This window comes from Dioscorea cayenensis, chromosome 5 (assembly GCF_009730915.1).
Source record: "Dioscorea cayenensis subsp. rotundata cultivar TDr96_F1 chromosome 5, TDr96_F1_v2_PseudoChromosome.rev07_lg8_w22 25.fasta, whole genome shotgun sequence".
In the NCBI taxonomy this organism is placed as follows: domain Eukaryota; kingdom Viridiplantae; phylum Streptophyta; class Magnoliopsida; order Dioscoreales; family Dioscoreaceae; genus Dioscorea; species Dioscorea cayenensis.
This window is the reverse complement of record NC_052475.1, coordinates 22,916,719-22,934,015: the sequence shown is the minus strand read 5'-3', so window position 1 is coordinate 22,934,015 and position 17,297 is coordinate 22,916,719. Positions and strand designations below refer to the sequence as shown.

Sequence of the window (17,297 nt, the reverse complement as noted above, 5' to 3'; positions counted from 1 at the left end):
GAAAAAATTATAAATATATGTATAACTTAGTTTAGAATTATCCACTTCAATGAGAATTTATATGGAAAAAAGATCAAATGTAGTGGGTTAGTACCAAACAGTCAACGCTCGGTCAGTCTTTATTTTATCTTTTTGTTTGGTTTTCTCGTTTGCTTTTCAAAAGTCAGTTCTCACTTCAAACTTTCCGTTCTCTTTTTCCGGCGGAAAACCCATTGATTGCGCGGGAATCGGCGCCACCTTTCCCGCCATTTGTAAAGAGGGTATTTTTCTCATGGCCCCTCGAGAATTCTTCAAATTACTTTTCATTTATAATACCCAAACTATATATCCTATTTATCATGCTGATGTATTTGTATTGAAATACTTATATTTAATGATAAATTGGAAAAGTACCAAAAGTCTCGTCCCTTGTGCAAAATATTTATTTTAAAGAGTACCATAAATTCAACTTTAAAATTCGTACAGTGAGAAAACATAGCTGTTAATTAAGTTTACTCAATCTTCATGTCCTGATTTTTCTTGAAGTGCATAACTATCTTAAATAATCAGTTTGTGTCTTATATTTCAAGAAATGATCCTATGAATTCAGTTTCATCTTAGGTATGACAGAATGAGATGTGCTCATCTTCACCCCTTAGATTGCCTCAATTTAGTGATTTTTAAAATAAAATGTAATGATTTTTTAATATAATTACAAATTTATCCCTATATTACATAATAAATAAATAATAAAATTTATAAACCCATGATTAAGATTGAGCGACATCTTGGTTCCGTGCTAGTTATTACAGAACCGAGTCCACTAGATTATTTCTCTTATATCATGTGAATGCTATATGCATTTAAAAAAATAATGGCTTTAATTTAGTTAATATTTATTTTAATATTTATATTTTTAAAATATTCAATATGCTTATTACTCTAGATATGTTCATAATTTGGTATTTTTTCCATATTTAGCAATTCAAATTTTTTATCTTTTAAATTTTCAAATAATTATAATAAGTTAATGTAATAAAATTTTATATTTCTATTTATTCTCAATTTTTTTTATAAAATTGATAAATCATTGACTCCAACCAATATGAAGGTGGTCTATATTATTTTTCATTTTAAAAGAAAAATAAAGACAAGAATAAAACACTTGATTTATTATAATAAATATTATTTTCTAAACCAGTAATATTAATATGATTTTAGAAATAAAAGTATCATTGCTTACTTAAATATTTATCTCAGATTTATTCAAGTGAGGACACATACTAATTTATATACACCATATTAGTTCTAGCTTTTATCTAGTGTTAGCCCATATAAGTTATTAAAAAGGAGACTGATTGTTTAATTTTCACTTTTTCCCCACTGAATTTATACAATTTATGCATTTATTAGTTAAAATAAATAAATAAATCACATAAAAGGTACCAAAATTATAATTGAACTCACAGATAAATGAACAAGTCATGCAAAATTATCAGAATTAGCTTGTTAAGTGATCCTATAATAATAAGAGAGCATAAAGAAATATCTATCTAAAAATGCTTATATTTGTGATTTTTTATTAAATATGTGATTGGAGATTTGGAGGAGAACACCCTCAAATACTAAAAAATAATTTTATAAAAGAAAAATTATAACTACATTGATTAGTCATCTCAAAAATCAAAATTTGTCAATTGATGTCTTTTTAAAAACAGGGCTTTTGGTAGGGGTGGCATTTATTATTGTTAATATTATGAATATTTTGTCTTGATAGTGTGTGTGGGTGGTGCTCTAGTGGCCAATTGTTTCTTTTTGAACAGTAAAAGTTAAAGGTTTGATCAATAGTTTTAATCAAGTCATGATCAGTAACACTTGATTTATTGAAGTGGAAAGATTCACTCTTTCAAGTTTGAGATTCTTTTATTAACAATGTTTTCTCTAATCATAAGGCCATGTTAGCATTTTAATAAATTTCATTTATAATTCAATGATGGTCATAAAGTTTGAGTCATGTGTTGGCCACATTATCAAAGATAAATTTTAATAGAATGTGCTATCTTAATTAAACTTTTTCTTATATAAAAATTTGTAAATGCAAAGAGATGGGATGGGAAATCATTTTTTATGTTTTGTTTTTAAGATGTTAGAGCTAATAACAAAAACAATAACAGCTGTTAATCATGCAATGTGAGAGTTTACTATCGATGTAAAAAAAAGTTAAAAATGCAACTCAAGAACAATGATGTACTATGATCTTCTATTTATTTATTTATTTATTTTTTTTAAAAAATAGATAAACCTAGAATAATAGAAAAGATAAAGGTACAAATCTTCTATTTGTTTTTGTCTTCGTACTTTTATAAGAATAAAAATAAAGTTTCATACATTTGATTTTACAAAGAATAAAGTTTAATATTTTAAAATTAAAAATAAAAGAAATTAAGAATTTTGTTGGATATACTGATGAAAAATATTTAATAATGCCCTTCTCGGCAAGTGGTGGTGGAAGATCATTCTGGGGGCTAGATGGTGTGGGGCCGAGATTTTTAGAGAAAATTATTTTGGTAGCAGGCCAACCTGGAATCTTTTCCATAAACAGTATGGTAGAAGATCGGTCTTCTGGAATGGTATCCTCAAAATCTTACCTGCTTTCCGGAAAAACATTTGCTCTCTGGTTAAAGGGGGATCTACCACTCTATTCTGGCTTGATAACTGGGTGGAGGGTCGTGCCCCTGCTGACATCTGGCCCCATTTGTTCCTGTCCTCCAGGGACAAGGAGGGCACGGTCAGGGATTTGCTCAATGGGGGGTTGACCCTCCCTTTCGGGAACTTCCCTCGGGAGGGTAGTCTGATTACTTCTCTTTGCCTTCAGAATTGCGCAATTAAAGATGATCGAAGTTGGGGGCTCTCTTCTAACGGGGTGTTCTCCGTCAGATCCTTCTATCATTTCTTAAATGATGGAGGGCTCCGTTGTAGATGGACTCCCTCCATTCTCAAGGGTTGTTGCCCCAGGAAAATTAATCTTTTTAATTGGTTGGTTTGGGACAACAAAATTCTTACCCTACAAAAACCTTGCGATTAGGAGATGTAATATCCTCCGGGATATCACTTGTGTGATGTGTCACTCCGCGATTGAGTCGGCAGATCACCTTTTCTCCCAATGTTCGCTGCCTCTCAACCGGGGTTTTTCTCGCCGATTCTTTGGGTGGCCATCGCACCCCTTTTTCTCTGATGGACCTGTGGGGGAATTGGCGTTCCCAGGTTACTAAATCCTTGATTCCCTCTTGGGATTTGATCCTTCGAAATCGTAACTTGGAATATTTGGTTGGAGAGAAATGCACGATCTTTGATTGTGCTTGTTCATCTACTACTTGAGTTATTTTTAAGATTATTCATATGGTGCTTATGTGGATGAATGCGACTCTTGATTCAAGAAAGCTAAACCCGGGAGGAGCCAAGCAGCAAACTCAGGAGAAGCTTGATTTCCTCTCCTCTCGTGACTTGGAGCAGGGGGCTCAGTCCGATCCGGTTCCTCCTCAGTGCGAGGGATAGCTCTTTGATGTTCCTGCTTTTCCCTAGGGAGGGAGTCAGTCCTCCTAGTGGTCGCATGTTTTTTTCTCCCTTGTTTTTTTGTTTTTTTGTTGTTCTTCTCTTCTCCCACTCCCCGGTGGGTAGACTGTGGCGCTCCTCACCTGGAGTTTTGTTTGTTAGTCTATCTTTTTAATGCATGTGGTTTATCCACTTTTTTCATATTTAATTTGATATTACCTCTTAATTTAATTTTTAATTCATATATTAAAAATATATATTCAAGAATCATCCTGCACATTTGAAGGTGATATTAGAAACATATATACTTCAAAAATCAAGCTAACTTTTGTTTTTTAACCCATTCTAGCAAAAAACAATGATTAAATGGTTTGAAAATTTTGAATATATATGGAATTACTTGTCATATAAATATAAATGATTAGAGCTTAAACACAATGCGTGAAAACCAAACAATTATAGTGAATGATGAGTGCAAAACAATAAAAGCAAAATCGACGAGCGGACATACGTGTATGATGATTTTTTCATGCTTACAATCCAACCGATTGAAAATTTTTTAACCCTTTGATTAATTGTTTTAGAAGAAAAAAAAATCTTACATTATTTTATTAGCATTTCTAATGAGAATTAAAGTACATGCATACCATCAAAAGATTCAAAACCAGTAAATAAATAAACAAAACATTTATCATTAAGTCAATAAAGTGACCGGCTAAAGTCACCAGGTTGAAAACTCAAGATTTTGAAATACTTTTTGTTTCCGTACCTTCATGTAATCCTTGGATAAAATAAATTGATAGAGAATTTTTTTTTTTTTTTTTAAATATCTATAATTTTTTATTTTAGAAACTTAAATAATTAGGAGAATGTTGAACTATGTATTGACATTCTTATGGAACGGTGATGATGGGAAGGTGAACTGAGTTAGGTTTAATGTTAGAGTTTCATATGAGATATATCAATTGTTTGGTATGAATGTAAGATGGCGGTCAAAAAAAAGTACTCATTGAAGATTAGCAAACATATAGGATTCAAAGAGTAGTTGTTCATCAAAATATGAAGCTTTAGCAATGGAAAAGATTATTTTGAAATTTGCCTTGATACTTTTTCTTTTTTTATGTTTATTAATTATTTATTCATTGTGATCTTTCTTATTTATATATAATTAGTTTTTTATTTTTTAATGATATATTTTATAAAAAATAAATTTCTTTCAGCGAGTATTGCTTTATATACAAAGCCTTAAAACAATTTGTTTATGTGATCCAAGACGCTGCGATTAGAACCAACATCTTTTGGTCCTTTCAATAATATTTTCATGATTTTAATGTATTATTTTTCAAAAAAACTTGTGATGTTTTAGTACATAAACAAACAATTAAGGTGGCTCAACAATTTTTCATCTATTATTATTATTTTAATTATTAAAACGTGCATTTTGTATCTGTGCTATCTTTTCTTTTATTTCTAACACATCATGGGTTTTATCTGTATAAAAAAAAATTGTTTAATAATTATAACAAGGGCATATATAGTTAGTGGCGTGCATACAAGACTCAATGAAAGTTCATATGAGATCTTTCACCTGGCTAACACAAAAATTAAATTACAAACCTGTATCCATAATCAAGGACCCTTTTGGTACCAGTGTGTTGTGTATATTTCAAACATGTATTATGAAAGTTTCACAACCTACCCATCAACCAAGTTTAAACCCGTTGGCAAAAATGACTATTTTTCTAAAAAATAAAAATAAAAATTCAAACAACAAAGTTTAAATCGAAAACATTTTGACAATCAAATAATAATTCAACCGAAAAATGTTATCATACCATTTAAAGAAGCTTACCAAGGAGAACTTCTCATGGTCAATTTTTTGTTTGAAGGTTGGTATTTTCCCAATGTTTAATTTGTGCTTCATCCTCTTCCTTGAGTTCAATGTCTTCATTATAATATGCCTAACTCCTCTTTTTTTTTCTTTGCATAATCACCAAATATTCCAAACCTAATCCCTTGTTCCCAAGCAACAAATATTTCTCTTTTCAATCTCTTTAGTATTTGTCAAAACCACACCCAAACTTTCAACAAAGTAAATCACACCATACTTTTGAGAATAAAATTAATTAAATTAGTGTCCAAGGCTAAATGAATAATTACAAACTTAACAAGGTTGTATATGCAAAACGACCCTCTTCCCCAACCATTCAACTGTCTACACAGCTAGCAATAACTTCACCCAATCAATGCAATTCTGGTGAAAAAAAACACACTAATTTAATTACTGTGACAAAAAAAGAAAAAAGAAAAAAAAAAAAAGCCAAGACCACATGCTATGTGTTAACACTTTATATTTTAAGAAAGTTGAGGGGGCAAAATGAATAAATGGCGGCAACCATTCTCCATAAATAGTGGAGTTTCTCCTCGAGCCCCCCACAAAACACCATCCAAACCTCTCCTTCTTGGGATTGTTCAGCTGTTTAAGCTGATAAATCTCAAGCACATTGCCATTGGAGGACCTTTTGAAGGATTGTGAGTGTTTAGTTTTGATTGAAGATGAGTGTTGGAGCTGTGCTTTCTTCACTTGTTGTTTGTCTTTGTGCCATTTGTTGTTGCTGCTGCTGCTGCTGGCCATGACTATGGGAAGGCTCTTAGTAAGAGCATTCTCTTCTTTGAGGCTCAGAGGTCTGGGTACCTTCCAAAGAACCAGAGAATCACTTGGAGAGCTGACTCTGGTTTGCTGGATGGCAAGGCTACATATATATATATATATATATATATATCTTTGCTTTTTGATACATCTTTTCTCTGTTTTTCAGTATTTATTCTTCATGTAATTTGTTGGTTGTTTACCAAGATGTGATTTTTTTTTCTTTGTTTAATGGTAACAGGTGGATCTTGTTGGTGGGTACTATGATGCTGGGGATAATGTGAAATTTGGTTTGCCAATGGCTTTCACAATCACAATGATGTCTTGGAGCATTGTGGAATATGGGAAGCAAATGAGTAGGAGTGGAGAGCTTAAGAATGCCATGGAGGCTGTCAAATGGGGCACTGATTACCTTATTAAGGCTCACCCAGAACCCTATGTCCTCTATGGAGAGGTGACATTTCTTTTATTCATTGATTGATGCCTTAACTTAGTATGTATATTAATGTCCTACTTACTAATCTTAAGAGGTAAAATCTCTTTAATGGTTTTTGGTCATGTTTTGTCGTGTATAACTTTGCTTGATATGTAACTGGTTTGTTTTTTTAGTGTTTTACTGTTTGCATCTATCTCAATTCACTCATGAAACTATGTTTTTTCTAGTCTTAATGCAAGAGTCTATAAAGTTTGTTCTGAGGAGACTTCAGAGTCATTCTTTCCTTTGCATTGTCTCATTTTTTCCAAATTCTCAGTCAGAAAATTTCCATCTTCTTTCACCTTTCCACGTTTTCTAGTTAAAAAATATCCATTACTTTTTTTTTAATCATATTTGATTAAGAAACAATGTTTGTTCATGATTCAGCAACAGGTGTTAGTCAAACTAAAGCCAACAATTTTAATTATATGATCCATTTTCAATTAGTTCTTTTTCCCTGATTTGGTGTACTACTAAACAAAGATGATGAATTTATTCAGGTTGTATGATTTCTTTGTGAACAAAAGTTAGTAAAATCTTCCATAATTTGGAGAATTTCTGTGACTAATGAAACTTATTTGACTCAATGATGCTGGGTTGATCAGGTTGGAGATGGCAACAGTGATCACTATTGTTGGCAGAGACCTGAAGACATGACGACAAGCCGTCAAGCTTATCGCATTGATACAAACCACCCCTGGATCAGACTTGGCCGGAGAAACGGCGGCCGCCATGGCTTCAGCCTCAATTGTGTTCAAGCACTCTGATCCTGCCTACTCTAATCAGTTGCTCAACCATGCTAAACAGGTACCTGTTAACAAAACAACTCTAGATATATACTGACATTGTTGCATATTTTTATATATATGTGCACCTAAATAACTTCATATGATTTTTTTTATTTTTTTATTTTTTTTTGCATGTAAAATAAAAATTAGACACTTAAAGATATTTTTATAGTTTCAATGCTTATGATTTGGTTCTAATTATGATTAAGAAAAATGTGTGATGATTGACATTGGGTGACGAAAGACAACTGAGTTAATCTCACATTTCTACTGTAGAACAGGAATAAATGGTAATTTTTGAAAGCCAGAATGCTAGTTAAGTATAATTTGAGAGGTATACATGGAAAAAAAAAAATTCCTAAGAGGGGTATTAATTAACAATTTCTACAAGGGGTAATGTATAAGTTTACTGTGGCGATCTACGTGGGACCCACTTTAGGTGTACTAGTGAGGTCCAGTTGCACGGTAGGACTATTTATGTTTTCCGTGAATTGCGCGCATCACGGAGAGGATGGACGGTTGGGAAATCACGTTCACATGGGATGCTGGTGTCCTCGTGTGTTCCTTAAATGACAGATTTGCCCTTCACTAGTGACTGATACATGGTCCTTATGTTCCAATACCCTGGGCACAACAGTCATTTTTCATTCTAAGCAGGCTTTGAGATTCTGTTTGGAGTTGATGAAGGTTCACCATTGTTTTTTGAGTCCTATGTTACTAAATCTGCATTAGATTTGTACACTCATCTTCATTAAATTTTGTGATTATGCCACAATTTGTGCTCATTTAATTGTTTATATGTTATATGTGATTTTGTTTAATTACTAATTCAATTCTCTCATTGAATTCACAGCTCTTTGAGTTTGCGGACAAGTACAGGTCAAAGTATGATAGAAGTATCACCGTTGCTCAGGATTACTACCAATCTATTAGTGGATACATGGTGAGTTAGTGTATCATGTTAATGTATCACTGTGAAGTTGTTATCAATCATCTCACTGTGTTGCATTGTTCTGTAGGATGAGCTCCTGTGGGCTGCTGCATGGCTTTACCAAGCCACAGATGAAAACTACTACCTTGATTATCTTGCCAACAATGCCGATGAATTCGGTGGCACTGGATGGGCTATAACTGAGTTCGGATGGGATGTAAAGTTCGCCGGTGTGCAGGTTCTCGCATCGAAGGTATTGATTGTTCTTGTGTTGATAACTTTTTTCACTCTTGTCATTGGCTTTAATTTGTTTTCTTATCCATTCATGTAGTTCCTGCTGCAAGGGAAGGCTGCACATCACTCATCAGTATTAGAGAGGTACAAGCAAAAGGCAGAGAATTTCATGTGTTCATGTATCGGAAAAGGTGTTCGCAATGTTCAGAGGACACCGGGAGGCTTGTTATTCTGGCAGCGATGGAATAATCTTCAGTTTGTAACAAGCTCTGCCTTCCTGCTAACTGTCTACTCTGATTACCTCACTTCTTCTGGCCAGAAAGCACAATGTGCTAATCGAATTGCGCCGCCTTCTGAGCTCTTATCCTTTGCCAAGTCTCAGGTACATTCACATTTGATTTCAATTAATTAATAGAACACATTTCTTCATTTAATTTGAATGTTTGCATTCTTCAGGTAGATTACATTCTTGGAGACAATCCAAGAGCCACAAGCTACATGGTTGGCTACGGAAGAACGTATCCACAACAAGTACACCACCGGGGCTCTTCGATTGTCTCTATCAAAGCCAATCCTTCATTTGTGAGTTGCAGAGGTGGTTACCAAACTTGGTTCAGCCGTAAGGCCAGTGATCCTAACCTCCTAGATGGTGCCATTGTTGGTGGCCCTGACGCTTATGATGATTTTGCCGATGAGAGGCACAACTATGAGCAAACTGAACCTGCTACCTATAACAATGCTCCGTTGCTTGGTGTACTCGCTCGCCTCAATGTCGGTAATGCCGGATTAAACCAATTACTTCCAGGTATGCAGATTAAACCAACATTATAATTTTTCAAGCTTATAAACATCAACATGAATGAACACACGCCATAACCAGTTTCTTTTCTCTGTTAATCTATTTGCAGTGATGATTAATACCAAGCCTGTCAATTCTCCTGCTCCTTCAGGTACCTTATAAAATTTGTTTATGATTCTCATTAGTCTTGTTGTTTCTGAATTTTGATTATTTTGGTGCAGTTGCTAAGGTATCACCACCTTTGAGTATCACACAAACTGTAACAACATCATGGAATGCAAATGGAAAGACATACTATAGGTACTCCACCATTTTGACAAACAAAGCATCAAAGACTGTGAAGAACCTCAAGATTTCAATATCTAAGCTTTATGGCCCTCTCTGGGGTCTTAGAAACTCCGGCAATGGTTATGAATTCCCTGCATGGATTGACTCCTTGCCTGCTGGAAAGAGCTTTGAGTTTGTGTACATCCACTCTGCTTCTCCAGCTGAAATTTGGGTCTCAGAGTATACACTGGTTTGAAGTCTCTTCTGAAACTAACAAGGATTGTTTATGCACAGTCCTCAGCCAGGTTCTTTTTGCAGCCGTCTTTCTCAACATTTATGGTATTTGGTTAGAAAGTTCAATAATAATGTGAGGAATTATGGTGAAAGGAGTGAAGAGACATTTGAGAGTGCTCATCCTCTTTCATCATTGCCTCCATTTTTAGATATGTATTTGTACTCATGGTATGGCTAGGACTGAACAAAGCTCAAAGATTGTTTGACTTGTTATTCATTAGCTTTGGTCTTTTTAGCGTTCGTTGTATTTATGGAAATCTGTAGTCATATTGGCTTTTAATTTTATTATTTCCCAAATTTCTTATATTTTTATGTTTTGAGAAATGATTTAAGCATGAAGGAGAACAGCAAATTACAAAAATCATGGATGTACTCTCCCTTTGATTTTTAATAAATGTGTTTGTCCATTGTGAAAGAAAAATAAATAACAAATCATGATGAAAGCATTTAATCCCTTGATTTTTTTTATATAAAAATTGATAAACCGCAAATTTATTGAAAAAGAAACAGTACAAACTAGCACAGTACGAATAAATTAGGAAAAAAATAGAAGCTCTCATCAGAGGTGAGGCACAAAAACATAACTAAAAGTATAAATATGGAAAAAATAGCGAAAAAGATAAACCAGCTTTTGTAGACGAAAGCCACCAACAAGAACATAAGTCTACAAAGCTGTGAGTAGAAAGCTCTACTCCAGAGTTAGATTAGAATTTGGTTTACAGAATTATTAGATACCCTACGCTGATAAAATTGATTGAGTGCTTGATCTTTCTGAGTAGCCTCTGCAAGAGTCTGCTAATAATTATAAACAGTGGCAGTGGCACTCTTAAAATTGTGTTGTGATAGTAACTGATGTAGAAATTTAGAAGCTTCTTATTTGACCAGTAAACTTAGAGATAACTATAAATTGACAAATTTTATTGAATTAAAAAAAAACTACATTTATGAAGAACAAATTATTTTATTGTATTTATTTGTAAAATTTACTGAAATTTTTGTTCGTAATTGAAATCTTTCTCTCGATTCTAACCGAGGAAAAAAGATATGGACCTGGCTCATTAAATTTAAAACCAATTTTAATAAATTTATTTAATAAAATAATTTAACACGTTGGTGTTTATCCAAAAAAACTCATGTGAGTGCCTTAGCTAACAACCACTGGTTTAGTAGTAATCACCTGGTAATGGGTGAGAAAGCAGGGTTCGAAGTGTTATTGAAATACTTATAAACAGGCGGAGCTATAGGTTGTATAGAAGGGGGTGAACTATATACTTAAAAAAAAATTCAATTAATAAAATTTTTATAAATGAAAATTTTAAAATTTAAACTAATACGGATAAACTTGTATTTAAAAGTGATATATTTGGAAAGTAATAAATTTTATTTAAACTACGATTTAAATTAATAATCTTTTTTAGTAGATTAACTATTTATTTTTTATTAAATTATAAAATTTACTTTAAATACTCCTCAAATCTCTAAAACAATCGTCATTAATAACTTACGAACATATTAACAAAAATTCTTTTTAAAAATCACAAACTCAACATCCAAAAAAAAATCTCACAAATAAAAAAACAACAAAACAAACAAAATCGTTCTAACTCAAAAACATAGTTTCACCTCCTAGAAAAAAATCGATGAGATATTTAAGAGGGTTATTTGTCAAAATCACCAATGATTTACATTAGTAAAAATAAATAACATTAAATAAATTTTATCACAAGTTTTCTATAGTAAATAAACCACAATTCGTTAGAATTTTACCATACGTTACTCTAATGGTTTGACAAATAAAAATTATTCACTAATTATATATATATAAATAAATGAATAATAAATAAGTAAATAATTGAAGAATGATGCCTTGCTCTTCAAGAATAAGGGCCCTTTTTCTTCACACTGCTCCTCAGTTCTCCTCTGTGATCGATTCTCAGCTCTCTCGATCTCAGACGATGGCGATGGATGGCGGGCGTCTTGTGCGGATGTGCATCGAATCCGCCAGCGCCGATGCCGGCAGCGTGGAGCGGTGGCGGAGGCAGCGTCGCACGCTGGAGCGCCTCCCTGCCCACCTTGCAGACGCCCTTCTCCGCAGCCTCCGCCATCGCCGCCTTTTGTTCCCATCGTTGCTTGAGTTCGTTCTCCATTCCCTTTTCTCTTTGACTAGCAATCAACTTCTCAAGCAAACATGGCTATGATTTTGCTAACCTTGATTTCCTTATGATGAAGGGGAATTCATCAATTTTAATAGTTTTGAATCGAAATGGAAATTATTCGATTGATTGAAAAGGAGCTGTGTTTTATGTAGAGTATTCCAGCATTGTGTCGAGGTTGTTGAGCTGAACGGAGAGAGCAGCGTGGACGCAGAGTGGATGGTGTATTTGGGTGCCTTCCGTCACCTGCGCTGTCTTAATCTCGCAGACTGCAGGGGTGTCAACAATTCAGCACTTTGGGCGGTTACTGGTATGATGTTTGATCCTCAAGATGCCTTTTTTTTTCCTCCTTTGTCATGGATATATAAGATATTCATCTGCATTGCTTTCCTTCCAAAGTGGTACTGCTATTGCAATTATTAAGAACAAAACAAGCAAAAGATAGTTCATTCATTTATAATGAGTTGCCTTTTTTATTTCTTATCTTGAATGCGGAGTGGTGGATGACTTCTGTGTAATTGTTGAAGAGTAGAATGATCACTATTGACTCCAAATGCACTTGCATATTGTTTGGATGGAAATAATCCATCTTGTGAAAGGATTATTAGCAACCCAATTTGGACCTGTAAGATGCTGATGTGTATAACTTTAGTGACAATTGGGAACATGCATAATAACTAATATGTTTGCTCACTTCTTGTCATACATTACTTTGCCAATTTATAGAGATATGTAACTTATAAGACTAACTTCAAATGATTTTTGGAGAAGCTTTTGGCACTAATCCCTCTGTTGGATTAGAAGGCTTGAATCAACAGTCCTGCTAGCTTACCTCTATAGAGTTGTTGATGCAAACAAGTAGTTAATTTAGGTTTATTCAAGGTGGGGGGAAGACTGTTAAAATAAATGGGACACTTAAGAATACCATAAACTGAGACCAGAAAGAAAGTCTTGATTGCTGGCTATTTATAGGAGGTCTATATCTATTAGGGGAAAATGGTTCCTTCATATCCAAAAGAGAGGCGGGATTCCTGATAGTTACACTTTAAGAACTGGAAGCCAAGCTGGGATGGGCATGCCGTTATCAGCTTTTCTGGAAAGGTGTCAATTATAATACGTTAATGATGGTCCATCCTGTATGCAATTTGCGTCAGCTCTCAATGTGGATGGTACTGTTGTTGCTGTGGACTGTAATCTTGTTGGTGGAATTGTGGTTGTAAGCGAATTATTTTTGCTATAGTTTGGTTGGATTGAAGAAATGATATATTACGGCATAGTTGTTCCTGCACCTGCCCAAAACACTTGATGGAAAGATATGAGTTAGAATTTGGATATGCAACCTAATAGAATAAGACTGACAATTGACATGTAAAAATGTCCTAGTGGCTGCAGAATAAGCAAGAAACAATGAGCCTCCTTTCTTTGTCTTCTAGATGAACTAGACACCAACATTTCTGTCTATATATAAAAAAGGTAGACTTGAATATAGATTTCTTTTATCACTACTATTCCTTCAATATATGCAACTTTTGAAGGAAACATGTATGAATCTGACTTGCAGATACTTTCTATTGATTATCTGATATGATAATATGTTTTTTTGTGTTTATCTGTTAGGCATGAATTGTTTGAAGGAGTTCGACTTGTCAAGATGCTCAAGAATAACTGATGACGGAATTAATCATTTATTGTCCATTCCAAATTTGGAGAAGCTATTTATTTCAGAAACAGGGTTGACCACTGATGGAGCAATGCTTATCTGTTCGTTTAAAAATCTCACCATGTTGGATATGGGAGGGTTGCCTGTCACTGATAAGGCACTGTTTTCACTACAGGTACACCTTTGTGATTCTCAGAAGACCTCTAGTTGTATAACTGAGTTTGCACTTCTAGCCTTCTTTTTAAAACAATATGAAATTGCACTAGGTCGAAAAGATGGTAGGCTGCATTTTATCTTTCCAATTTATGGGACACTATTGAATCAGTTGACTACAGAAGTGTGTATTGATTCTGTTGGTTCAGATATCACAGTTTTGATTTAGTTTTATGTGAATTACCATTTTTTGCTCTTATTTGTAAGAATTTGTTGGTGTCTGAGATTCTCTTCATGTTGATTTTGTAGGTATTGACTCGGCTTGAGTACTTGGATTTATGGGGCAGTAAAATTTCAGATGATGGGGCCACTATCCTGAAAATGTTTCCCAGATTGAGTTTCCTGAATCTAGCTTGGACAAATGTCACAAAGGTGCCATACATTCCTTCTATTGCTAGCTTAAACATGAGTAATTGTGTTATCCACTCTATCTCCCCTAGAGATGCCTCAAAACATGCCCCTTTGTCGAAGCTTCTTGTTCATGGTGCTACTTTTGCTGATGTTGGTGAAGTTTTCTCAAAGTTGGAAGGTAGCTATATGACGTTCTTGGATATATCACACTCTTCTATTCACAGTTTCTGTTTCTTGGATAATTTGAAAGAACTTCAGCATTTGGATCTGAGTGCTACCACAATAACAGATGATTTAGTGGGGCATGTTGCTCATATTGGAGGAAATTTAAGATTGCTAAATCTCAATAATACCAAGATCACCTCCCTTGGATTGCCTGTGTTGGCTGGTTCTGTTAATAACCTTCAGACATTATTGTTGTCTCACACATCAATTGATGATACAGCTCTCTCATATATTAGTATGCTGCCTTCTCTACTCGTGTTGGATTTGAGTTACACAAATGTTAAAGGTAATAGTATCTCTTCATATATTGTGTTTTTCCGCCCCTCTTTACAAAAAGCTTGGCTTGTGCTTTAATGATTGTGATTCTTGCTGTTTTTGAAGGTTTTATTGATTGGAACAGAGAAGGCTTGGATAAAATACACTCTCTGAGTCTGCTTCAGAATCTTATTCATTTGGAAAGTTTGAATTTGGAAGATACACTGCTGAGAGATGATGCAATCCAACCCTTGTCTCTTTTACGAGAACTGAAGTATTTATATCTAAAGAGTGACTTCTTGTCAGACATCTCTCTACATGCAGTGTCCTCTCTCCCAAAGTTGGAATTTCTAGGTTTCCGCGGTGGAGTATTAACTGATTACGGTCTTTTTGTTTTTATATACCCAAATCAATGCTTAGCACACTAGATGTGAGAGGATGCTGGCTCTTAACTAATGATGCACTTTCATCATTCTGTAAAATGCACCCAAGATTGGAGGTGAGACACGAACAGATTCAAATGCTTAATGCAGACCAAAGTCTCAGCCACAATGCTGCTACTTCATCTGCCTCACCGTTAAAATTTAGACAGAAAAGAGAAAAAATGTTACATTCACCAGGCAGATACCCGAATGTGATATATGCAGGTAACAATGTTCTTGTGCACTACTACTACATGCATTCTTGATGCTATTTATTTTTCTTCATGCTAAGACATGAATCCATTTGGTGTTGCTCTTGAAACAGATGAAAGGATAAAGTACAGTCGAGAAGAGTTGTTCGAATTACAACTTTCACCGCTGGCAGATCCTTCTCTCTGTCACCCAGATAAACTACCTCAAATACTCAGGAGGGACTGAGCAAGATTTCAAAGATGTCTAGGGTCAACCTGCTTTAAATGTACAACATTTTATTCTGACAATGGAGTTGGACCTCCATGCTGATTCAAGTGAATTAGTCATTCCGCAGGTAAATATTTGTCTAGAGTATAGCAAGTTACAAATTCTGTCTTGGTAGGACATCTATTTCTATTGCTATTAAATTAATAAATGATAATGAAGAGAAATGGTTAATAGTGGGGGTTCCTTTGTTTTTGTGTAGTCATATAGGATAATGTATGAGCTTTGTAGAATGGCAATTTCCGGGAAATCTTAGTTAAGGTAACATGTACATATATACATAGTCTTCTGAGTTGCCATATGCCTTTATACAAATTTTCAGTCATGCAACATGCAATGACTTGTGTCTTCAGTGTTCAAGTTAAGTTCATCATGCATAAGGGTTCTCATTTACTGTATTATAAACCTTGGTAGATAAATACTTTTTACAGCCTCATGCATGCTCAATGAGCCACCTTCATAAGACCAACGCCCCTCACCTTCACAACAATCAGGAATCCATGCCATAAGCTCCTCCTCTCCTAACTTCACCTCTCACCACTCTTTTGCACGAGTATAAATAACACACCATAGGCCTCTTTACTGCAATCAAATCAATACTTCTACTACTAATAACAAGTGCTACGTTTCTATTGTTTACTAATATTTCTCATGGCTCACCACTTTGTTGCATCTTTCGTAGCAGCGCTGCTTCTCATAGCCTCGTCTTCACTTAAGTCTGATGCGGCTCCACCATGCCCGCAAATAGTGCAGATGATGACGGTGTGCACGCCATACCTGGCCAATAGAGCTCCATCCCCATTTGGGCCATGCTGCACTACTGTGGCAGCCCTGGGCAGAAGTGCCCCGACTCAAGCCGATCGTGTGGCTGTGTGCAACTGCCTCAAGGGCGTTAGTCCTCGCTTCCCCAATGTCGACTCCTCTCGTGCTTCCTCTCTTCCCAGCCTCTGCGGCGTTACCATCAACTTCACCATCACTCCTTTCATCGACTGCCACATGTATTCTCTTGATCTCCCTTTGGCTTTCTTTCTTCTATTATTTGGGTTCATTAAGAAAGTGCTTATTTTTCATATACATATATTGATATATATATATATATATATAGGGTTTATTTTATGTGTATGTATGGACGTGTATGTGAAAGTTTGATGATGTGTTTGGCTTTGTATGGCAGGATTCCAGCAGTTTAGAAGGGAGCAAATGAGCAATGGAGAGAGAGGGAAGGGAATCAGATTGTGAGGATAGTGTTTGCACTTGTATTTATGTTTTCGAATAATGGAGTCATTGGCCTAAGTTCCAATGTTATCCTTGAGATGTAGCAAGCTTGGTTGGGCTTTGATTTAGTTGGTATTGAGTACTATCTCTTCTTTAAAGGCTTTGATCTTTCACTTATATTTACAGATGCAGTGATGGTTATTTTGCATGAAGGAAAGAAAGACTTTGTACTGTTTCTCAATAAATTAAAAAGAAAAATCAGGACATTTGTCCTGCCTCATTAATATGAATTTTCAGAACCTTTTTAAAACTAATAGAATACAATCAATGTTCCTCGCTAGTTTATCAAGTGAAAGT

General features: G+C 34.7%; 3 protein-coding genes across 3 annotated transcripts; all 3 read left to right on the top strand.

The window, feature by feature from the left end:
* Window positions 1–6,164: 6,164 nt before the first annotated feature.
* LOC120260123 (endoglucanase 19-like) lies at window positions 6,165–10,252 on the top strand. Its single transcript, XM_039267562.1, is given in 10 exon segments — window positions 6,165–6,266; window positions 6,420–6,635; window positions 7,262–7,342; window positions 7,344–7,463; window positions 8,298–8,387; window positions 8,464–8,628; window positions 8,707–8,991; window positions 9,066–9,414; window positions 9,518–9,559; window positions 9,630–10,252. Coding segments are annotated over 10 exon segments (1,752 nt in total). The 3' UTR covers window positions 9,932–10,252.
* A 1,609-nt stretch (window positions 10,253–11,861) lies between these two features.
* Window positions 11,862–16,208, top strand: LOC120261909. The gene is given in 7 exon segments (XM_039269929.1): window positions 11,862–12,103; window positions 12,278–12,432; window positions 13,740–13,957; window positions 14,245–14,857; window positions 14,953–15,224; window positions 15,227–15,473; window positions 15,574–16,208. Coding segments are annotated over 7 exon segments (1,797 nt in total). The 5' UTR covers window positions 11,862–11,924; the 3' UTR covers window positions 15,687–16,208.
* A 96-nt stretch (window positions 16,209–16,304) lies between these two features.
* On the top strand, window positions 16,305–17,117 carry LOC120261910 (non-specific lipid-transfer protein A-like). The gene is made up of 2 exons (XM_039269930.1): window positions 16,305–16,723; window positions 16,900–17,117. The coding sequence occupies exons 1-2, from the start codon at window positions 16,377–16,379 to the stop codon at window positions 16,913–16,915; spliced, it is 363 nt and encodes a 120-aa protein (XP_039125864.1). The 5' UTR covers window positions 16,305–16,376; the 3' UTR covers window positions 16,916–17,117.
* Window positions 17,118–17,297: the final 180 nt, after the last annotated feature.

Excerpts from the sequence above, each read along its gene's own strand:
- LOC120261910 (XM_039269930.1), top strand. The coding sequence starts at position 16,377 with ATGGCTCACCACTTTGTTGCATCTTTCGTAGCAGCGCTGCTTCTCATA.